This window comes from Thamnophis elegans, chromosome 8, assembly GCF_009769535.1.
Source record: "Thamnophis elegans isolate rThaEle1 chromosome 8, rThaEle1.pri, whole genome shotgun sequence".
NCBI classification, from domain to species: Eukaryota; Metazoa; Chordata; class Lepidosauria; order Squamata; family Colubridae; genus Thamnophis; species Thamnophis elegans.
In genome coordinates, this window is record NC_045548.1 from 39,262,710 (window position 1) to 39,282,296 (window position 19,587).

A 19,587-nucleotide genomic window follows, 5' to 3' on the forward strand; every position below is an offset into this window, starting at 1 on the left:
AAGCCACCAGAAAGCAGCAGCTTCAGGTGACAAATAGGAGTGGGGCAGTTCCAATCTCTGACCATGTCATCACCACATGATCAGAGGGGCTCATAGATCAACAAGGCTAGTATTATGAGAAAGGAGAAAATTATTTTTAAACCGTTAGACTCATTTAAATTGTCACCTTGCTACTTAGAAAAAGACCTTGCTAACATGTCCTTCAAAAACAGAAAGACAGAAGCATGCAGATGCCAGTACTACTTACTTAATGACTAGAAGTGGGACTGACAACTCTGTCACTAAGCAACATGGTCATTCAGTGAAACATCATGTGAACGCACAAACTTGTAGCCTCACTTCCACTGTGGTCATTAAGCAAGTCACCTGCAGTTGTTTAAATAAAACTCAAGTGGCTATGATTTGCAATTCTACTGCAGGCTTCTCCATTGACTACTTGTTGGGAGCTGGAAGTAAAGCACGCAAATCACATGACAGTGGAGATGCTGAAACAGTCATAAGTCATAAGTGCCAGGACCAGTTGTAAGAAATGTTTTCAGCACCATTATAACTGAAGGATGGCTAGACAGGTCACTTGTTAAGTGGGGACTGTCTGTATTAACAAATTGAGGGCTAGTGCATTTATTTTAGTTGTTAGTCTTTAAAGCCAAAGAAAGCACAATAACTTGTTTTCCTAGAATCACTCATAGCTTGGACAATAATAACTGATAATTAACCCCTTATTTTGGGACAACACTTTCATTAATCATTCCAGAAAATGTCTAGCCAGAATATAACAGCCAAGGTCCCATGTAAGATGTAGAGCTGTTTCTTTAAAACCATTCAGTATTTCAATGTTTGAAGCTCATATTCAGAAGAAAACTTTATGTGAAGGTCTGTGAATCTTGAACAAACTTAGATCTCCTTTAAAGTATTAATTAGCTCCGAAAGTTACAAATTCAGTGAGTGTTTTAGCTTGGAATTGCTAGTGCTACTAAGCCATATCTCCCAAACCACTTCTTGAACAGAAATTCTAGCAAATTTCTGGGTCACAATTTTAAAATTCACTAGTAACTGTCCAAAATATAGTCCATTTCCATTACCAGCCCAGCAAAGAAATTTTCAAGGATATTAACATGTTTCGTTTTGCAGCTGACTTCATTTTCTTGGCATTTTCTTTTGGAATACTTGCTCAACTTTCCATTTTAGAAAAAAACCCTATGATTTCCTAGTGGTTCACCATCCAAGTTCATGAATAGTTTTTCAACCAAGATTGGCTAGGTAACCAGGAAGTCAGCAGATAGTCAGCTCAACTTGAAGAAAACTTTGATCTTATTTTATTATGAAATACATGCATTTTCATTTTGTCTGAAAATAAACCAAAACACTTTTGCTATTAACATTCAAGACATTTGAAGGGAGGTAGCAGACTGTGGAAGATTGTATCAGATGATATCCACAGGGAAATCCAGTAAAAACTAATAAAAAATACCAGTTCCATAGATGACATAGAACAAAATACGTAGCTGCCTTTATGCCCTTAAGATGGTGGGATGGGATAAAGGGAATTGTTATCCAATAAATCTAAAAGGCACCAGTATGGGAAGCAGATACCCAATTCCCCACATAATGTAAAATATAAAAGACATGTAAAATAATGACAGTTAACAAAATTAAACTAGTATGTATTGTAGTAGCCATTGCAACTTCCCACATTACATTTTATCCCCTTTCAGAAATGATTATTTCTGCTTTTAAAAAATTAAAACTGTCACCTTCCCCTTATCCAGGTGCAAATATTGATTAGAAGAAGACCTTGAATTTGAACTTTGAAGTGAGTTTCATTGATATCTGAGAAATCAATGTCTCTAGGACTAAGTGACAAGCACAAACTAATGGGATTCATTTCAAGACAGGAGACAATACCTCCCATTCTCAGTATTTGTCTGTAGTTTGATTAATAAGATAGATTTAGTTGCTCCCAAAATAAAATATGTGACATGAAATGTACCTTCAGTTACAATAGGTATACTTCCTTTTGGTATCGGAGATTTAGTTCTGTCGTCTTTTCATAAATCTATAAGCTGCCTTATACTTAGTGAATTTATATCATGTGATCTTACACAGCTTAGTTGTACAGCTGTAGCGGGCTGTCTAATCTTGATGGCCTGATTAGACCTTTTTGCAAGTCATCTGATATATCTTCCATAGTCTACTACCTCTAATAGCCTATCATGAGAAAATCTAAACAGTTTTGGTTTTGTCTTTTGAAAGAATACATGAAATTTATAAGCAAATTCTCTTATTAGATTGCACTGAAGTGCATCATATCTTTCAGAGAATGATGCAAGGATTTTCAATCTAAGCTCTTTTTTTCTTTTCTTGAAAAGCATCTGTGATGAAATTTTCTGTAAACATTCCTTTCATATTTCATGTATATGTTGAGATTGTTTTATGGAAAGGACAGGAGAGTCATAAACAATGAGAAAGTGAAAGCATTTCTTGGAATATATTATCATGAACTGAGCTGAATATATGCGAGATTAATTTACCGGTATATGGATTTTTTAGGGAGCACTTTGCCATGAACTGAGCTGGTAATACAAAATACTAATTTATATTAATTGATAAAATACTCACTCAACCATATTAGTAAGCAAGCAAGAATTCTATGCCAAAACATATTACCAGGATGAGAAAATGTGATTGAAGTGAAACTAATGGTAAACAAATATAATCACCAAGATGTCACCATTCTCCAGCATCAGTGATTAGAGCAGTGATCACAAGGCTCAGTTTGATTTGAGGGAAGGCCTATCAATCAATGATTTCTCCCTCCCTTCTCTTCTACAGTATGATCCTTTGCCTAGACACCTTTTTATTATTATTGCTGCCATGGTTCCACCCTTCAAAATTTGGAGGTTTGGAAAATTGGATCAGGAATGGAAACTTGTTGGATGCCCAGAATTCAAACAGCATGTCTGCCTAACTCCAAATAAATAATAATATTCCCAATTGTTGGCTTCCATTTAAAAGCTCAACTTCAGCAGAATCTGGTGGATGCTTATATGTGTGAAGCTGTCCAGAAGTTCTTTTGAGGGATATTTTTGAATGCTGAATATTGAACATGAGACCATTTGCATGCAACAACCTATGTCTTCGCTGTGATGACAAGCCTCCTATTTAGTCAATCGAAGTAAACATTTGTATTGGTTATTATGAAAAATTAATAATTCATTGTTATATAATACAGGGAATAAATGGGTCATTCCCTTGGTTCTCTGGATCTATGCAGAAAGCATATGTTGCTTCTATTTTCAACCTAAATGCACAACATATATTAATAGCATTTAGGTGCTATTGTTTTGCTAACGTACTTTGGATGTTCTTGATGAGGATGTGAAGGGGATATGAATGCAAAATAATTCCACACCCTGCTTTCTGAATGTTGCAGACATGTTAGAAATGCATTTATTGAAGGTACAAATATAAGAAATGTTGACAGTGATGGATGTATAAGCACTCTTATTCCTTGCAATAGTGAAATAAAATAGAACTCAGAAAGAAAACCTCTGATTGCATTGTACTGGCAGTAATATTTTTAAGGTTAGTAAGTTCTGACAGAATGTCTTGAATAAGCAGTAGTTTCATAGATTTCAGCTGTCTGCCCCTTCAAAACACATCACATAAGTTGGCACATATCAGCACAGTTGGTAATCTGTGCTTAAAGGTAGTTTGATAACTGGAGCACTAGGTGAATTGAAGATAAAGCTTTGTCAATTGGCACACAAATGACACCTGCCATTTCCTTTGGTTGTTTTCCAATAATTTGGAAATTTGAACAAGCTAAAGATTCAGAACAGACTGTTCAGTACAGATAGATGCTTATGTACACACAGATGAATTTCTGGATTTTGTGCATTTTTTTAAATATATGGGCAGATAGTCTGTACTAGTGGATGAAAATGTAATACAAACACTCCTATGTACTTTCAAGGAGCAGAGTGAACAGCCTTAGTGTAAATCACACTGGTTCTTTACATGCACATCTTTAAATGTGAAACTGCTGCTGAAGAATGCCTGTTTTTTATGATGCAAGACCAGTAATTCTCAAATATGATATGAAATATGGTATGGTAACAAGGAAAAATTGTGGAGTGTCACTCAAAGGGCAATTTTCAATCTTTTCAAGGAAGGAAAGGGATTATGAGAGATGGATGATTGGGAATTGGCAGGATTTTGGGGATGGGGAATGTTGCTGACTGTGGAAATTGGCTGGTAGGAATTATTGAGGGGAAAAAGAGGAAGAGAGCAGGTTTGGTTCCCAGGAGGAGAAAACAAAGCTATCAATGGTGTGCAGTCAGCTGTGTATTATCAGGTAGTTACATTAAGATTGTTCTTATAGCAGCTATTGTTTGAGCCTATTTTCTTGCTTTTAGGGTTGCAGTCTATTAAAATGTGATTCTATAAAAGCTGCTCATTGAGACCTTACCTTCAGTAAGTCCCATTTCTGAACTCTGTCTACAGAATTCAGTGCTAATTATGAACTTAAGTTTTCCTACAAACACTCAATCAATCAGAATAGAACTGGAAGGGACCCTGGAGATATTCCAGTCCAACCCCCGCTGCTGAAGCAGGAGACTCTATATCATTTCAGACAAGTGACTGTCCAGACTCTTCTTAAAAACCTCCAATGATGAAGCACCCATAACTTCTGACAGCAAACTGTTCCATTGGTTAATTGTCCTTAGGAAGTTTTTGCTTAATTCCAGATTCCATCCATTGTTTGTTGTCCTGCCCTTTGGTGGTTTGGAAAATAATTTGCCCCCTTCTCTTTGTGGCAACCTCTCAAAAGCAAACATCATGTGTCCCCCACCCAGTCCTTCTTTTCTCTAGACTGGCCAGTGGGGTCATTTTTCATCCTCCCCAGCCTCCAGGTGCTTTCTTGGAGCCTGGGGAAGGCAAAAACGGCCTCCTCCACCTCCCCCAGAGGCCTTCTGGAGGCTGGAAATGGCTCTTTTCTCGACTTCCAGTGGCCCAGTAGGTCTATTTTTTGCCCTCCCCAGGTTCCAGAGCTTTTCCTGGAACCTGGGGAGGACGAAAACGGCCTCCCCAAACCCCCGGAGTCCCTCCAGATGCTGGAAATGTCCTGTTTTCTGACTTCCGGTGGGCCCAGTAGGTCTGCTTTTCACTCTCCCTAGGCTTCAGGAAGCTTTCCTGAAGCCTGGAGGGTGAAAAATGGCCCAATGGATGCACTGGACGTTTATTTCTGAACTCCGGAAGCCTGAAATCAGCTGGCCAGTGCATGCATGTGTGCTGGAGGGCAATGCCTCGCATGCCCTCAGATATGGTTCCATGTGCCACCTGTGGCATGTGTGCCATAGGTTTGCCATAATGGCCCTAGAATATCCCAAGGTATATCAATTACGCTGTGAGTAATAAAGGTTTGCCAAGATTCGGTCTAGGGTGCAAGCAAATAAAGAGCTGAACTTTGGCTGGCTTGTATGTAATTCAAGCCTGGACTGGAAGTGACAAATATTTAAAATATAACATGACTAACAGAGGCATCCAAGTATATGTAATATGATGATTATATTCACCTGTGTTTAATTATTGTAACATTAGCTTGTTGTTAAAACTAAAGTTAGCATTTTTGACAGACAAAATAATCATAGTTTGTCTAATTAATTCTAGGCGTCTCTTCCTTTTATAAGCAATGCGTTTTTAGTTCCTGTGAGCTTGGGAGGAATATAACAACCAGACTAGGAATAAGGTGGGAAACTACAAGCAGACTGGGCATTCATTTGCATTTCATGCATAGTTGCAATTAGTAAGTTAGCAGCAAAACTGTCAAGTACCAGGGGAATCAGAAGATCTGGTCGGTTCAAATTGGTATAAAGATTTATTGCAAGCTTAAACTCTCTATAAGAATCTGAACTACTTACAGTCCAAGCAGATTGGTGATAGATAAGAGTCACAGGAATTCAAGGTGGCTAGACTTAGCTCTCTTGTGGCCTCAAAGGGACTCATGACTGACAATCCATTTGACCCTCCCTTGGACTCCACCTGATTATTTTCTACAAAAGTCTGGTTTCAAATAATACACGAGTAACTAATTATATTGGAATTTACCATAATTCAGGAAATAAACTCAATATTTTGCACTGCATTTTCAACTAGTTCAGCAGAAGGAAATAAAGAAGTGTACTTTATAATACTCTTAGCTTCAGTGCATGTTTACGAGAAGTCTTTTGTGTGGTTACTCATCTGATATCCTGTCTTTGGCATAATGTATTGTCAGTGAATTCAATACTATCCTTCCACATTTATTGGTTCCTCACTCCAATGTTTCCTTCTGTCATTCCCCCCACCCCTTCTGCTCCATTGTATCTGATTCTTGGACCCTGCCTAGACAAATGGTTTGTAATTGCCTGCTTCCTGAGAGAAGGTGACTGACCCAAGGTCACTCAGCTGATTATGGGACCAGAAGACATGGTCCTCCAGTTTCTAGCTTGCTATTTTAACCACTGGTTCTTCATTTCATTTAACTGTGTTTAAATGTTACTGTTTTGACCTAGCGTAATGATATGTTTGTTAAATGTATTGTTTTAGGATTAATTCAGTAAAGGCAAGAAGTCTTTAATAATCTGACTCTAAATCTTGTGTTAACACTCTGAATAAATCTATTACATTTATACTTAAACAAAATGATCTTTAAGCAGGATAGCAATGATATTTAGGGTAAAAATATAGCTAAGGTCATTAACACATTTACTGTAAATTTACTCAGTTGGCTCACCTTTGAATGTGAAATCTTAGTAGAATTAGAAAGAAACTTTTAATCATGTGGACTAAGTCCTTAATATTTAGAGTTTCATATGGTTATGACATATAATATGTATCTACAAAAGCTCCAAAATCAGCTACAGCTTTCCCCAATCTCTTTCAGTTTCAGTTTCAGTTATTGCAAGTAGCTCCAAGGGTGAGGGAACTTTGATAATTGTCCTTCCACTGGAAATCTCATCTCCTAAGAAAAATGTCCTAAGAAAAGTTAAGCTACCTACTTTAGTACATTTTTCATCTTTGGGCTCTGACCTTCTTATTCTCCCCCAGGCCTTCTAAACAACATGCTATCTTTACTTGATGTTAATGATACGATAGTTATTGGAAGATTTGTTTATTAATAATTTGGTTTCATCTCATTTAATTATTTAGATTAATCTGTACGGGTAACTGAAATATAATGAAAGCTTTTCTTATCTATTTATATTTTCCAGATTAACCTAAAAAATATTGGAGAACCATACAAAATCCGAATTGGCCATGACAACAGTGGAACAAATCCCAGTTGGTACCTGAATGAAATTAGATTTCAAAAAATGAATTTGCCATCTGAGCAAGAAATATGTTTTTCTGTCAACTGCTGGTTATCTGAAGACCAAGGAGATGGAGACACATGGAAAGAAATACCAATTAGGAGGCCTAAAAAAGAACTTCTACCATGTATGTCTATAATATATAATTCTTTTTAATTCAGTTATTTGTCTATTCATTTCAATTACATATTTTTATTATTCATCTTATTATTCATCACAGTGTTATGAAAGTAATGAAATAAGAGTAGGAAAACTTTAGATGTTAGGGAATTATACTTAGCTAGTATTTTTCAAAATACTAAATAGTCAAGTGTTTATTCTCCAGAAATATATTTAAAATGTCCCAAGATCAATGGATTGTTTTAGCAACTTTTATATCCTCACTTAAGCATTTCATGAAAAATATAAATTAATACACTCCCTTGTGCAGTACAGAGGAAATCTAGATTTACATTTTCAGAACTGTTTTAATAAAGTTTATTTGACAAGGCTGTGAACTTTGGCAAGTTACAATTATCTAAATATTGTGTGTTAGGGAAGAATTATTTGCACAGTCTTGCACACATGAATGAAATAAGAATGTAAATGACTTTAGCAAATGAATTAGCATTTAATAATGGTGGAAGTTAGGAGGAACTGTGCAATCAGTCAGGCCAATGTTATTTAAACTTACTTATTATATCTAAAAATATTCACAGTCATAAAAACTTTAGGTTGGTTTTCTGATGTACTGAACCATTGATAGACTCCAAAAAAGTCCAAAAAGGGAAATGAAGGTAGTAAAGGCAAGCAACTGCATTCCCTATTTAGCATAGTGTACCTTGTCATTTATCAATATAGTATAGTTTTGGTAAAACAGAACTTGAAGTACCAGAAATAATTACAGAGTGGAATGCATAATTTGAATAATATAGTCTAAAAAGACCAAATAATGAAACTATGGAAATATATGCGTTGCAAAATATTTGGGCGATGTTCTTTGGAATGTCCTTCTCAGACCAAGCACACATAAATATACAAAGTTTTATTAATAAGGCTTGGAAACACACACACACACACACACACACACACACACACACACACACTTACAATATAGAGATACATTTCCCCCCAAAGTTCCGCAAGCTTGGCTTACCAGTGTTCAAAATCTTTCGGGCACACCGGAAAGTAATCAGATCCAGCCTGGGGTTCAAAGCTTATAGCAGATTCATCAGCTGGTCGAGGTTCAAAATCAGGGTTGCAACGTTCATAATTCAAGACACAAAGTGGAAGCTAACAATGACTATCATCAAAGGAGAGACTATGCTTGCTGTCCATTTTAGAAGCAAATCTGATGGATTGTGTTGGATAGTAATCCCATGCCCTCAACTTCAGAGAGCAATGGCAGTTATGACTACTGTTTCTGTTTGCCCTATCTCCTTTGTCTGCTTGGATGACAGTCGGTCTGGCAGCACTGGAGCTTGCGGTTCATTATCTGTCAGAATTTCTGAAACTGGCTCTGGCCCTGACTGCTTATCAATGCTCAGTGTTCCCCTCCTTTAATTCCAAACCTGAGCTCAAGAATGCATTCTGCAATATAAGTTGCTGAGTTTGATCTCGCACATTTTCCAGAACATCTCCTACAAATAATTTTCATAGCATGCACAGCAGTGGTGGGTTCCAGATCCCATTGCAACCGGTATGGTGCAACAGGGTCGGGCGTCCACCACATACATGTGTGCAGCACGTGTGCAGTGCATGCATATGTACTTACTACCCACGATGTTCCAGCTGCTTGGTGGAGCATCGCGCAGGAGCCATACGCTCCGTGTGCGGAAGCCCCGATTGGCTCAAATACAGGTAAGAATGGCGGGTGAGTGAGCCCTCTGGAGCACCGTACTGAAATGGTACCTGGTGTTTCCAGCAGGCACCGGTATGCCTGTACCGGGGCATACCAGTTGTATCCCACCACTGATGCACAGCCCTAGGTTCCAGGATCCAGTCCATCTACTATAAGAGATAATATACACTTTGCATCCAGAACAGAATGTACCCATTGAAATCTTTTAGACTGGCAATTTAGGATACAATTATTGATAGTCAGACTGGGTTTAGCCACTAGTGTTTCTTTTTGGAGTATGCTATACTTTATTGTCTTTTCTTTTTTGATTATTTGACTTCTGATCCATTTCCCTTTTTAATAATTTACAGTTTGGACAGTTCTTCTTTTGATAAGTAATTCCATGTTATTAGTAAGTTATATTCTGATCCAAAAGGAGTACATCTGAAGGTAGATTCTGACTGGAAATTATGAGAGCTATTGCCCACATGGTTGGAAGGCATTCAGTCAAATGTAGTTTTTTTTTCTTGAGCAATGCTTCGACATGAAAAGACAACCTGAATGGAAACAGAATTTCTTGCATATCAACAGCTGCCTTTTGGATGGAGCCAAATAAAAGGGTTTTTTAAAACAGTTTTTGTATGGACTACTCTTCTTGGATATAATATTTTTCCAAGTAAGATATTTGTTCAACTTTATTAATATTGGCGCTCTAGTAGCATATTTATCTTTGCCATTCTTAGTACGTTATGATTATTAAAATGTATTTGACAAATAAAAGTAAATGGAAACTTTTTATAGCTGTTAGATACATTCTAAATTTGTACATTTATGACTTCAAATTACTTATTGATTTTGGCTCATTTAAGTTGAATATCAATAGACACTAAACCCAACTATGGATTTTTGCTACTATCTTTTACTATTACAGAGAGTACAGCTTTGGGCCATCTGCATTTCTAGTTGTAAAAGGGTAATTGTATAAAAGCTTGGAAATAGCCATTATATATAGGGGTTACATCAAAGGAGACAAATGATACAAGACACCCCATTAGAATAGAAGATAATATAGGTAGCTTGGGGTTGAACTGTGAATCCCTGGTGTTCTCAGAGCTTAGTTGTTTGCTTGCAGACATTTCATTACACAGCTAAATATCATTGATGCAACAGGCTGCTCCCTGTTTAAATATAGTAGCTTGCCCTACCAGTGTTGGTGGGGGCATAATTTTGTCTTTAGTAGTTCCTTAATAGTTCTACGATTAGGGTATTGTTTTCTGCTTGATTTTGTTTGCTTATCTGGGGTAAGCTGCTGAAGAGGATGAGGTCTAGTCTTTTTGTTTCATTCTTAGCTTTTTATTGCCTCTTGTGAATGGTATAAAAAAAGGTAGTTTATCTCTGTGTCGATTGATGGCTGATTTGTCTGAATGCTGATTTTCCATGAATTCTCTAGGATTTTTGGATTTAACTTGCTTGAGGTTTCTCACAGTTTCCCAGTTTAAACTATGGTTGAGTCATGTGTCATGTTGTGTAATTTTTTTCATGTTTTGGCATTTGTGGATGTTTTGCTAATCTTCTGCTCATCTGTTTACATAGTGGCTGTTACAGTTCTTAGTATAGTATAGACTTTATTGTCATTGTACAAAATAAATACAATGAAATTGGTTGTAAATTCTTACACTATATATTGTAGATAAGTCCTGGTTTTCTTCTTGGCTACAGGATCTTCTGGTTTACTTAAGTTGTAGAGGGCTTTAATTGGTTTGCATGCTACAGTGAGTCCATGCGATTGTCTATTGGTTATTTCTGAGATGCTTTTGATGTATTGGTGTTTTCTGTTTCATAGCATGGTTATGTTGTAATGAGATGAGCAGTCAGGCACTTTTTGATAAAGTGTTTTGTTGGAAGTGATTGTATAGGTAGTTGTTTTCTTTCTTTAGTATTCCAGATTGCTTACAAAGCAAGCTCAAAGAACACCAAGGATTCCATATCCTATTATGATCCAGTATAAATTTCTGAGTAAACAACTTTTTTTGCCAGCAATTTATTCACTAATTTTTTTAAAAAAAAAACTTTTATTAGAAATATGGACTAGAAGAATAAAGTATGGTTTATGTTTATATTCAGTTCAGGAATTATCAATTAAGATAATTTAATTAAAGGTTTACTTTGCTCTTCTTTACCTCCCTTTGTTAGGGTTAGGGTTACCTTATATTGTCTCAGTATAGACCCATAACACTACCAGTACATTTGATTTTTCTCCATTTGCTGTATGAATCATCCAACCTGTCTCCATATGGCAAACAGTTCCTTTTAAACTAATATTTAAGTTCTTTCATTCTTCTCTATAGCTTATTCTTCCTTTGTTTTTATAATATTAGTAGTTTATGTAAATACCACTGAACTATATTTTGTCCAACTTCCTTGTCATTTCCCCAATCTACTTTTCCCCAGATCTATCCAATTAATGCTGTCTGTGACTGTGTAAAAATTGGTTTATTAATTGGTTGTCCAATTCATGTTGTTTATAATTCCACCTATACTATGGGATTTTCACTCTTTCTGCAAACCTTCATTTATACATTTATTTATACAGAATTTCTATACTGCCTTACTTCAAAGACTCTAGATGGTTCACAATAACAATAAAACCAGGTAATAAAGCTTCACCAAATAAAAATAATCTTCCCAATTCAGGTTGATCAAATTTGTGTTCATTGTATATTTTTCAGCATGTATTAATTCTTGACCCGCTAATCATTTTATCACACATAGTAATAAGTAATCTATTCCCATTGCATTCAATATGTATGTTTCTTTTAATGTTCTCAGGTCTGATTTTCAGATAAGAAAGTAGGTAGAAGTATGCACAGTTTTTGCTCTTTTTTTTTGGACAAACATTCTAACACATGCTAACTTACCTTGCTTCAAATATCCTCATGTCTGAAAATATATATCCATCTTTACTAAAGCTTCTAAAAGACATTTATTTGGTCTGTCAATATTTCATTTATGTATAACTTGCAATTATTCATGTTATTTTCCCTGTCAAATACATTAATTTTGTTTTTGATGTTTCAATTTTCAGTTCTATAATCTTTGTTACGTAACACAATCTATGTAACCTTCACTGCAAATCACTTTGGTTATTCTAATATATATCTACAAAATATATAAACATCCTAAACAAACCTCTCTAACATCACAAACATTCTTTATACATTTATTTATAAATTAATTTTCTTGCTTAGTGCTGAATCATTTGGTGAGGGTTGCATTGATTCTCTCACACGTAGTTTACTTCTACTTTGTACCACTCTTATTGTATTCAACAATCAACCTTCACATTGATACCAAGTCAAAAAAATTTATAATTCATGCATAATTCATTTTATCACATGTGTTTTCCAAATCAATGAATGCTCAAAAAACTTTGGATCTCTGATTCATATAGTTCTCAATATATTTATTGAAGTATAAATATTTAGTTTGCATAACCTGTTCAGCATCAAGCCATATTGGACTTTTAAAATTTTCCTCAGCATCTCTTCTCATTCCCTTTTAGTCAGGATTCTGCCAAACATGAACATAGGTACCATTTCAGAAGCAAAACATGCATCTTTTACCATCACAAGATTTACTGTATGTCTTTCTTTATGTTGTTTTTCTTGGACACTAGCTCCTCTCTGCCTCCCCCCAATAGGCAGTGGACAAATTAATGAAGATACAGTGATAGAAGCAATGCAATAGACAATAATAATATTATAATACTATAAAATGGAATACACTGTTACTCTACTCCCCAATATCTTTATTTTTTATCCATTTTATTTATTTGTTTTGTCAAGCGTGTATAAGATAATTGATATAAATGTATACAAGATTATGAATACATGAAATCTATATGAATAAATGGGGTTGTTAGGACAGTTGGTTCATTTGGGCACTTATGCACGCCCCTTACAGACCTCTAAGGAACAGGGTGAGGTCAACAGTAGACAGACTAAGGTTAAAGTTGTGGGGGTTTGGAGAAGAAACCACTGAATCAGGTAACACATTCCAGGCATTGATCTCTCTGTTGCTGAAGTAGTATTTTCTGCAATCAAGTTTGGTATGGTTTACCTTAAGTTTGTATCTATTGTGTGTTCATGTATTGTTGTGGTTGAAGTTGAAGTAGTCATTGATAGGTAGAACATTGTAGTAGATAATTTATGTACTACATATAGGTCAGACCGAAGGCAACATAAGTTGTCTAAGTCCAAAATTTTTAAGTCTGATGGCATAAGGTATTCTGTTCCGAGCAGTGGAGTAGAGGACTCTTCTCATGAACTACCTCTGGACTCTCTCAATTGTGTTAATGTCTGATATACAGTGCTGTATTCGAGAATTGATCTAGCAAATGTTTTGTATGCTCTGGTTAGTAGTACAGTGTTACCAGAGAAGAAGCTAAGCAGGATTAGGTGAACATCTCTTAATGCCTTTTTGGCAATGTTGTTACAGTGGGCTCTGGTATTTAGATCATTAGAGATGAGTAGTCCAAGGTCATTGACAGGGTGGGAGTTGTCTACAAGGTCATATCAGTTATTATTAATTTTGTGGGACATGGTGAAAGACAGGGTCATTGTCATTTTTGGGCAAAAGCCCAAAAGAGAACAGGGATGTCCTTAGGACAAATATAAGGTCAACATAGAGGCTGCAAACACATAACCAGCTTTATCTTTGAATTCATATTTAAAAATAGAGTTGTGTCTTTGATCATGCTGTCATAAATAACATGCTGTTACTTTTCTCTGCAGACACCTCTGCAAAAAACAGAATTTCTATTGAAAATGCCTATTTCTCAATTAATCAAGGGAATATTTAAGAAGTATACTGTGCTTTACTCAGGGCATTTGGTTCAATTATACTCTTCAAATGTTAGCACCTTCCTTATATAATTTTCAAAAGCCTCCTACCAGAATTTCCTTATTTTAGTTTCATCCCAGATAAATCAATCACATTAATATTTAATTCATTTTGTTGAAAGTTCCTGATTTTATCCAATTTTAAAACATTTTTCCTATCATTCATGGCGGTTTCTCTACATTCAAGTGTTCTTTCTCCATTTGGATATATTGTTTACAATAATCTTTCTTATCATTCTATGTGCCTTTTGCTTTTTATCATTTTGATATCAGTCATTTTTTTTCTGTTGTTTTCCTCTTTCACTTTATCGTAACATTTTAATATTTTCCATTAGGGTAATTTCACATACTTCTGTGGCATTCTGTTTCAAGCAGCTCCTATATCCACTTTCCTTATATGTATTTTCCATTTATTTTATTGGAAGGTTTCATACGTTTTCTAATACTTTTTCATACTATTTCTTCTAGTGGTCATACTACTTTCACATCTCTTTTTTCATTTTTCCCCCTTTTTTCCATATCCATTTGCCCCCAAATCCAATATTATTAGTCCTGACAATCATCTTTGGAATATCATAATACATCCACTGCTTGTATAGGAATATTTCCAGACTGAGTTAAATTGAACAGGCAGAATATATCTAATACCCTTAAGAAGGGAGGCAATTTAACAAGATTCAAGTTATAAAAAGTCTTTAAAAATTACAAGCAATGCAAAATAAATTAGACAATAAAATGGACCTATGTGAAAGTTCTTCTCAACCCTGGAAATGCTAAGAGCAAGCAATATATATATATCTGACAGCAAAGCAGAGCCTGAGAACAAGTTCTTTCCCTTATCAGTACTTCTTTCATGCTTTCAGTTTGCCTTTCTCCAACTATAAATACTATCTGTTCTTCCTTGAATGTTTTGACTCAGGAATACAACAGTACTGTTCCTGTGTGACATAACAGCTTAATTAAAGTCCATCTCTTAGCACCACAAATATTCAAATCTCATGTATTTCACCCAAAAAAAGCATTACCCCTTCTCCACGGGAAGTACAATCTTGATTTCATCAATTAAACTTGTTTAATTTCTCTTCTTTTTTTGTATTGCTTGATCCTGGCTCTCACTATAGAGAGTGAATGAATTGATCAAACCGATTTCTATCTGCTATAAGAAATATCTTTAGACTTTTGTTTGAGTTAGTAATTGTATTTTCCTACAGAGTTTCTCATTGATGGAAGCTATGACAATTCCCTGTATACTGCAGTTTGATGCTAATTTAATGCCACCAAATTCAAGGTTCAATGGCTTCAAACTGCTGCAGAAAAGCAGAAAATCTGGCCCTGGAGGATGGTTGTAATACCTTACATATCACAATGCTTTATTGCTATACAAATGACAGTACTTTGTTTTCCCTTGCTGATACATAAAAGTATGGAATGATTTTGAATTTTATGATTAGCACAGTGAAAGTCATGGGAAAGATAGCTAGAGACCCAGAGATCTATGGCCAATTCTATAATCAGCTAGTTTAGAGGAGATTACATTCTGACATAATAAAGTGCTCCCATCAGCAAAGCAAATCTTCCATTTAATCACTCATGTCTTGTTTGTCTCCTGACTGGATAATTGCAATGTGCTCTATATGGGGCTATCCTTAAGAAGTATCTGGAAGCTTCAGCTGGTCATGTGGCCATGTGAGTCATATTAGTACCCCAAAAGGGCACCTATATAAGGTGACCAGATTTTCAGATTGGTAAAGAGGGACACCATTGACCAGGGAGGGGGGGGGCTTGATTAAAAATTTTATATTTTGTACAAAAGCTCACAAAAGGCGAATAATGACCCAAGGACACTGAAACCATCATAAATACGAATCTGTTGCCAAACAAATTTTGATCACGTGACCATGAGGATGCTGCAACGGTTGCTAAGTATGAAAAATGGTCATCAGTCACTTTTTTTCAATGCCATTGTAACTTTGGTAACTAAACGTTTCCCCCCTCCTCGAGACACCTCACTTCTTCCTTCCTTCATTCCTCTTGCTTATCTACCTTCACTTTATTCGTCTTTGCTCTTCCTCTCTTCCTTCCTTTCTCCTTCCATCTCTCTTCTTTCCTCACTCACTCCCTTCCTCCTTTTCTTCTCTTTCCTCCTTCCATTCTTTCAGATTCCTTCTTTGCCTATCTACCTTCTCTGTCTTTCTGCTCTTTCCATCTCTCTCTTCCCCTTCGCTTCTGTTCTTCCTCCTTCCATCCTTCACCTTCCCTCCTTCCTATTTCTTCCTTCCTCCTTCCTTCTGCCTATCTATCTTCACCTTTCTTTCTGTTCTTTCCCTTTCTTCCCTTCTTTCCTTTCTAGTTCCATCATTTCTTCTTTCCTCTCTCTCTCCCTTTTTCTTTCTTTCTTCCTTCCTCCTTCCTCTTGCCTATCAACTTCATTCTCCTTGTCTTTCCCTCTCTTCCCCTTCTCTTCCTACCTCCTTCCTTCTTTCTCTCTCCCTTCTTCTTTTTCTTCCTTCCTTTCTTCTTCCATCTTCCTCCTTCTCCTTCCTCCTTCTTCCTTCTATTCTTTCTCCTTCCTTCCATATTTCTCCTTCCATCTTCTCCCCCCTTCTTCTTTTCCTTCCCCCCTCCCTCCTTCCTTCCTCTCCTTCCCATTCTCTCCTTGGGAGCGGACAAAAAACCCAAGAGCTAACGGGGTTGGCGGGGCAGTAGAGACCAAATAAAGTCAGAAGATCTTTTTAAAACTTTCCTATTTGTTGGATCGCATTGCTGCCAAAACTAATAAACCAAATCAGGGGAACATTTTGCAACTGGGGGTGCTGCAAGGAAAGGGGGAGGGAGGTAGCCCTGCCGTTTCCCCAGTTTTGCAAGGAATGAGAAATGGTGCTTTAATCCAAAGCAAAGGATGACTGCAATCAGAACCGCAGACAGGGAAAGAAAGAAAGAAAGAAAGAAAGATCCTTGTAGCACAAAACCCACCTTTGCATGGTTGTGAGAACATAGGTAAAACAAAACAAAAAAGCCACCTTTGCATGGTTGTGAGAACATAGGTAAAACAAAACAAAAAAGCACAGCGTCCCTCTGCCCTCTGAATGGGATTCAGTGTGACTTCGATTTGAATAGAAGGACACGGAGCCGGGCGGGGAGATAAGCACCTTCATTTGCATTCTCTGCGACCATGATGCTTTGCGAGGAACAATCCCAGGGGCTCCCTGTGACTTTTTGCACATTTTTCCTTTTGTGCTTAAAAAAAAACAGGATTTTTTTAAAACCGCCACAGAATGAGCTGCCAGCTTGACAAAATGCACCCCTTCCTTCGTCTTCCTCCTCCTCCATCACTAACAGCTGGGGGCTCAGAAATCAGAGTGAAAAGCCAGTCCTCCATCTTTTCCCTCTTCCTGGATTCACTCTGAAGTTTTTAAAATCCCCCTTCTGTGCATAAACATTCCTTCAGCCCCCCCCTCTCTCTGTATCTGTTTGTCTCTCACTCTCTGTGTGGCTCTTTGCCTCTATCTCCCTCCCCTCCGTCTCTCTCTCTCTCTCTGTCTGTCTCTCTGTGTCTCTCTCTCTGTCTCTCCTCCCTCCCTCGTGTGTGTGTGTGTGTGTTTTCACTCTGTGTGTGTGTCTCTCCTGTCTCTGTCTGTAAGCTGCTGTCGCACCTGTCATCTTGAATCAGGCTGAGCTGCCTGTCCTTCTTCAACACCTCCCGGGGGTGCACATCCATCGTAAAATCCATCGGGTTGTCCAAAGTAGCGGGGCTCAGCAGGACCTTGGCTAAATGCATGCAAATGCTCAAGCCCGCTGCTCGCCTCCTCAGCTAGTTGCAAAGTTGCAAAGGAGCCGAGGTGGCACAGTGGTTAAATGCAGCACTGCAGTCTACTTCAGCTGTCTGCAGTTCTGCAATCGGCTGTTCAAATCTCACCGGCTCAATGTTGACTTCCATCCTTCGAGGTGGGTAAAATAAGGACCGGATTGTTGTTGGGGGCAATATGCTGACTCTAAATCGCTTAGAGAGGGCTGAAAGCTCTATGAAGCAGTATATAAGTCTAACTGCTATTGCTATTGCTAAAGTTCTTTCCAGAGATTCTGGCAGGAGGCAGCCTCTCGAACTTCGGCGAAGGGGATTTTTTTCTGCGGGATGGAGCCTGGGCGGCAGGGAATTTCCCGCCGAAGTAGAAGGCAAGGCTTTTAAATTAGTCTGATCCTGCTTGAAAAGGTTGCTGTGGTGGAGCAAAGGGTGCCTGGCTGAGGATTCCCTCTTTTAGTCGGTCTCTGGAATTCCCCCCCCTTTTTTTTCTACAGAAGGAAAGGTTTTTTGACTGGGCAGCTCGACATGATTAAGGCCGTTCTGCTCTCCTTTGCGCTGCCCTCCTCTCTCTGATAGCGCCCTGGTTAAAAAAGGAGGAGGAGGCCGAAGAGCCCATCGAGGAAGATGAGGAACGCGAGGGGGATCCCTGCCCTGCGGATGGGCTCCAGATAGTGGAGTCTTCTCTCCTTTTTAACCAGGTGATCTTTTAACAGGTGATCTTCGGTGCTGCATAAGCCCATGGGCACATGCTGCCCTCTTCTCTCTGATAGCCGCCTGGTTAAAAAGGATGAGGAGGCTTGCTTGTCCGGAGCCCATCTGCGGGGACAGGGATCCCCCTTGCGTTCCTCATTTTCCCGGATGGGCTCCAGACCAGCGGAGTTGCTCCTCCTTTTTAACCAGATGGCTATCAGAGAGAAGAGGGTAGGGGTGCTCGTGGCCTTGTGCAGCACCCAAATTCTCTCCTCCTGTTCTTCGGCTGATGCACAATCCCAAGGGCACGCCCGGTTTGCTGAATCCAGCGCGACTTCAGAGAAAGAAGGCATGCGAGAAAGCCCCCCCCCATCCTGCTGCCTGAAAGTTTGAATGAAGGAGGCTGCAGGCTCTTTGTCCTCGGCTATGTGATTTTCTTTCGTTCTCTGCTGCCCGAACAAGTGAATGAGGCAGAGGGAGAATGAAAGGAGATTGTGCCCCTTCTGTCTCCCGTTGCTCAGAAAAGCAACTCTGGGAAGGTCCTTTGGTGGCAGCAGGCATCCTAGAACCTGCCTGCTAGCAAAGGACCTTCCCAGAGTTGCTTTTCTGAGCAACGGACAAAATACCGCCGGCCGGGATGGGTATACAGGGCTGGGGCGGGGCAGGCTTACTTCTGGGTCCGGTCACAAAAATCGGGACTTTTTAAGAACACCCTGGGATGCGGGACAAATTGTGCAAAATCATGACTGTCCCGCAAAATCGGGATGTCTGGTCACCTTACACATATAACACCTTTGCTCAGTGAACCACACTAAATGCCAGTTTGCTTCCTGGTCCAATTCAAGGTGTTGGTTATCACCTATAAAGCCCTTCATGGTATAAGGCAAGGTTACCTAAGGAATTGGCTTCACCCTGTTACATCAGCCTGTCTCACTTATTCAGGCAGAAAAGGCCTGCCTGATATGGACCCTGTCAATCAAAGAAATGTTACTGGTTGCAATCTAGAAAGAAAATTTTCTA

General features: G+C 38.1%; 1 protein-coding gene across 1 annotated transcript in view; it reads left to right on the forward strand.

The window, feature by feature from the left end:
• Positions 1-19,587, forward strand: part of RP1 (RP1 axonemal microtubule associated) — a 211,589-nt gene that overhangs the window by 68,593 nt on the left and 123,409 nt on the right. The window contains 1 exon segment of the mRNA XM_032222943.1: positions 7,257-7,482. Coding sequence (XP_032078834.1) covers positions 7,257-7,482 — 226 coding nt within the window.